Source organism: Mastomys coucha, unplaced genomic scaffold (genome assembly GCF_008632895.1).
Source record: "Mastomys coucha isolate ucsf_1 unplaced genomic scaffold, UCSF_Mcou_1 pScaffold21, whole genome shotgun sequence".
In the NCBI taxonomy this organism is placed as follows: domain Eukaryota; kingdom Metazoa; phylum Chordata; class Mammalia; order Rodentia; family Muridae; genus Mastomys; species Mastomys coucha.
Window position 1 is genome coordinate 174,913,809 of NW_022196904.1, and position 5,298 is coordinate 174,919,106.

General features: G+C 44.4%; 1 protein-coding gene across 1 annotated transcript in view; it reads right to left on the bottom strand.

Moving 5' to 3' along the window:
* Positions 1–403: 403 nt before the first annotated feature.
* Positions 404–5,298, bottom strand: part of LOC116103877 (cytochrome c oxidase assembly protein COX15 homolog) — a 17,469-nt gene continuing 12,574 nt past the window's right edge. Inside the window, exons 7-9 of the mRNA XM_031390391.1 lie at positions 4,658–4,812; positions 2,929–3,042; positions 404–1,598 (exon numbers count right to left, since the gene is read on the bottom strand). Of these exons, the coding sequence (XP_031246251.1) occupies positions 1,467–1,598; positions 2,929–3,042; positions 4,658–4,812 (401 nt within the window). The 3' untranslated portion in view covers positions 404–1,466. The remainder of the gene's footprint in view (positions 1,599–2,928; positions 3,043–4,657; positions 4,813–5,298) is intronic.

Below are 5,298 nucleotides of genomic sequence, written 5' to 3' on the forward strand. Positions count from 1 at the left end.
ATATATATATATATATATATATATGTATATATATACAGTGAATTCGACAGATACAAAAGTAGTTAAGATGACCTCTGTTCACCAGGACCGCATAGAAACCATAAAGCAGCTAAACTGCTAAATACTGATCTGTTCCAAACATGCTTAACTGTAGGAAAAAAAAAAAAAAAAACCAAGCAAACAAACAAAAAACACAGCAAAATATCTGAGACTTGAGCTGACTAAGGTTGCCACGTGCTTGGGGTGATTATAAACCGGTTCCGTGTGGTCTCTGGCTGGACCCTCCTGCCTTGTGCTGTCTGCTTCTAACGGAAGACTGTGAATTTGGAGATGGGAAGCAGATGGTGTACAAGCTGCCCTGGTCTCCTTGGAAAGATCCTGTCTAGAGGAGATTCCACCCTGCTGACACACAGACAGGCCCAACACATTAACTGAGGCAGGGATGGTGGGGTTGAGATTTGGTGGGAATGGGAACAAGCTAGCAGAACTTAAAACCAGCCCAGTCCTGTTCTGAGGTCTTGTGATCTCACAGGTCTAGGATGAGTCTTGAGTTCTGAGGTTGTGCAATAACACAAGCCCACCAGGGCCTGGGACTTGGGGAGTAAAACACTTGTGTCTTTGCTTTTGCTAATAGCTAAGACCAGTACCCTTTAGGATATACTGAGACTCACAGAATAATTAGAGTTAAAACCCTGATCATCTTGTTCAGAAACTGCAATGTGCAACCTCAGATCAGACATGTTAAGCCTCCATATATTTTTTAAAAATTGAAATTGTCACCATTTAATTTTAATAATATTTACTCCAGGGCTGGAGAGATGGTTCAGCTGTTAAAAGTGCCTGCAGCTCTTCCAGAGGCCCCTGTATTTGGTTACTAGCACCCGTATTAGGCATATTAAAATCACCTGTAACTCCAGCTCCAGGGATCCAGCACCTTCCCTGGCCTCCATGGGCACCTGCACACACGGCATATATTAACACAAACACAAATAAACATAAAAGAATATTCACTTCATGTATCTAGCTAGTTAGCTGCTTATAAAAAACAGAAAATATGACAAGGTCTACACCTTGGTAACAAACCAACATTCAGTCACCAGTCAACTGGTCGAGTAACTCCACTAGGGCACATGTTCTTGAGTCTGTCACTGTCACAGCAGCCTGGCTAGTGTGTAGGAGTCTGCAGCACGTAGAGACCAAGGTCTAAGAAGTCAGCCTTCTGCTACGAAGCAGCAAACAGCAAATGCGTGTTTATGCTCAGATTTGTAAAGGAGACTGACCGCTGGTATAAGCACACCTTAGTAATGTTCTTGATCCACTGCCCATCTCAAAACAGTTTTGAATGACTTGACCAACTTGGAAACCATGTGGCATGTCAATACCACAGTCCTAGAAAAGGCCAAGTTCTTGTGTTTGGTGATGAATTCCCAAGGCAGTTCCAGTCCTAGGAAATGATCCTCTGAGAATTATTTTGGGACTCTTCGGAGTTCATTCATGAGCCACAGGGCACCACTGAGCAGAGCCAAGGAGCCTGACTGGTGTGTGGCAGCCAGTGGAGTTGGAACGTACATAAGCAGAGTGCTAATGCCCAAGGTCACCTGTTGAAGAAGAAAGAAAAGTAGTGATCTTGAAAGTGACTGCACAAACCTCCATGCTATCTCTCAGACATTACAAACGCACGTACTCCATGGCAGAAGCAAGCACCCATAAAATAAAGAAATCTAGTATGCAGACAGTCACGGTGCAGGCAATCCTATGACCTTGGACTCCAGAGTGCTAGGATCATGAGCATGAGCCACCACACCCAGCTCCTGCTTCCTGTCCCCACTGGTCACCACTGCTCCCATCCTATATGCCTCCCTTTTCATGTTTGTGGTTATGGAGAGACACGGTTTTCTGGTTTGGTTGTTTGTTTGAGGCAGTTTTACTGTGTAACCCTGGCTGGTCTAGAACTGACTACATAGACCAGGCTAGTCTTACACTCACCCGCCTCTCCCTCCCAAGTGCTGGGATATAGAGATAAATATAGTTTTGTGCTGTTAAAAATACATTGTTCTGGGCTAGAGAGATGGCTCAGCGGTTAGAGTACTGGCTGCTCTTCCAGAAGTCCTGAGTTCAATACCCATCAACCACATGGTGGCTCAGAACCCTCTGTAATGGGATCTGATGCCCTCTTCTGGAGTGTCAGCAATAGCGTACTCATATATATAAAGTAAATAAATAAATCTTAAAAACAAAGCCATTGTCCTGTCTCTTGCTCTTTCTTAGACTGTGGTGTGTCCCAGAGCAGAGACATATGGTGGTGGGTTAGCTGGTTTCCAATTTTACCGTCACAATTCTGAGGTTCCTTACTCAAAGTTCTTAGTGTGTTATGTTTTCCTAAGGCAGGCACAACTGTCAGTTTCGGGGACCAAAGCTTTATATACACACACACACACGTGTGTATATATGTATATACATATACATATATACATATATAATATATATCCACATATATATAATATATATCCACATATATACATATATATAATATATATCCACATATATACATATATATAATATATATCCACATATATACATATATACATATATATACATATATATATGTGGATATATATTATATTGTCTAATTGCCCTCTGAAGAAAGTTATTATAGGCTCAGGGTCTCGACAAGAATGCAAACGTGCATTTTCCTAGACCCACGCTGATACATCATCTCTGCCTGCTCCCCTACACCCAAGCTTCAGCTCTCCAGAAAGCGACAAGCACAAAATGGTGTTTATTATTTTTAGTTGCTCCTCTCTAATATTAAAAGGCTGCTGTGTTTATTAGCCATCTGTCACTCCTCTTGTGACAATCGTGTACTGCCACCCTTTGCATCATTAGCTTTGTTTGGAGGGTGCCATCAGACCAAGAAGGGCGGTGTACCTGTGCATATGCCAAAGCTAGCAGAGTCACTGCCGCCATCTTGGTTCGTCGAGGAAGGGGGATTCTCCGGGACAGGAAGTAGAGCATTGTAATGGCAGTGACGGACGTGATTCCCTACAAGAGAGAGATGGTCATCATGTAGCTAGGATGTCTGTCCCGTTGACTCCCATTCAACTCACACATCTCAGGAGCCACTCATCAGCCAGGAACAACTTTCCAGTCACGAGGAACGCTATCCACCCCAGCTGCTCCTCATTAGCACTGCCACCATCCGCTTCTGCTAGCACTGAGATGGCTCTGTCACTAGGCCACCCCCGCAGTTTGTGTTTACTACTTTGTACATACTTCCCTTCCCTAGGGGAGATTCTTGCTTTTTAAATCAGACCTTGTATCCTTAGCTGTAATTTTATATCTAACTTACATTTTTTCCAAAGTCTTATTTTTATCTTTTTGTGCATGGGTGTCTTTCCTGCACATCTGTGCATGATGTGCATGTGGTGCCCGAGGAGGCCATGGGAGCTGCTGAAGCCTCTGGAACTGGAGTTACTATCTTAAAGCATGGCTGACCTTAGCACAGAAAGGATTTAACGTCGCAGGGGCTGTAAGTGGGGGGTGGGGGTGGTAATGCTTCTAGCTGGGAAAGACAATGAAAATCTTAGTTTCACTTACACCACAAGAAGGGTCTGGGTTTGGCAATAAGGTTTCTTTTCTCCATCTATGCCAGAGAGAATGTTTTCTATCATATTTCTACATGTTTCAGGAGCTATAGAAGCAGACCCAACCGGAGTTTACTTATGCTAAAATACTATGTAGGAGTGGGGACTGAGACGACCTTGAACATCAGCCCTAGCCAAGGATATGTATGGTCCTCTCTACATCTCCCTGACTATCTTCTCACACTGGGCATGCCTCCATCTGACGGCATCCTGCTTCTAGCTAACACTCACTCTAGAGGTTTATGCTGGTTGTGTTTTAGAATGCTGCAGGAGGGCAGCTGGAGTGGTGGCTCAGTGGTTAAGAGCAGTGGCTGCTCTTCCAGAGGTCCTGAGTTCAATTCCCAGAAACCACATGGTGGCTCACAACCATCTCTAATGGGATCCAAAGCCGCCCTCTGGCTGTATTTGAAGACAGCTACAGTGTACTCATATACATTAAATAAATAAATAAATAAATAAATAAATAAATCTTTACTTGAAAAAGTCCAGCTGTAAGGCATTTTCAAAAAAAAAAAAAAAAAAAAAAAAAAAAAGAATGCTGCAGGAGAAATTCTGGGGTCACCTTTGCTCTCTCCTATTGCTAAATCTTAACTTCTTGTTCTGTTAAAGCTTCTCTTGGATCCACCAGTTATCAAGGTCTCCCACTTATGCCTTGTACCCTGTGACCCTACCCTCCCTTCTAAAACAACACTACTGCTTCATGGGGGTCTCCTGGGTACAATTCATCATTCTCAGCTGCCAGGGCAATCTTAATACTTCCCACACAATCAGTACCCATCAACTTAAGTAAATGGAAAAGTATTAATGAAGCACCTTTGAGGCTCTCCCATAGCTGTGTGTTCAGTATCTCTGCTGCACTGGCACTTGGGCACATGCAGGATTGAGGGGGGTTAGTACTATTTGCCTGAATAAGCAGTTACCGCCCTGCTACCAGAGGCCATAGGTGCTTCGCTGGCACTCCCAGTACTTGGTGTGAGGTCCCTATGCCCAGCACCACAAAGCAGCACACTTACCAGAAGCCGGTGATCAAATTGAACCATGGTAGGATTCTCAAAAACATTCTTCAGGACAGGAGAGAAGGTCAGGAGGTCCTCTGGGATCCAAGATTCTCCCATTTTGGGGAAGGAGTTGTAAACAAGGCCAGCATCCAGCCCTGCCACAAAAGCCCCTGCACGCCAAGATACACAGGAGTCATTAACATGAAGACCAAGCATTAGCTCCGAACACAGAAAAATCTCCTACCCAGAGCTAGACAGAGGAACAATTTGGAGGATAATAGAGAAACAGGCAAGCGGGGCTTGTCAGTAAGAACACACATCACAATCTCTACAGGAACCCAGCAGTACCCTGAGGCCCTCTGCTCCAACCCTGAGACTCAAGCGCATCTCTGCTAGAGACCAGAAGCTCTGGAGATTGCTTGTTTGTTTCATTGTGTCCTTCCTGTCCCTGACTACTGCTCATCTCTCTAGGAACTGGATTTACTCCCTTGCTCCCTCAGTCCCTGCTCACAAATCAGCTCGCACACATCAAAGACTCCCCTGATGTGACAGGAACCTGCTCCCTTCCCTTCTACTCCACTCCTCTCCCTCATCTTGCTTTGCCTTCCTCATGGCACTGAGTGTCACTGACAACTTTTGTTGTGCATTATCTGTCT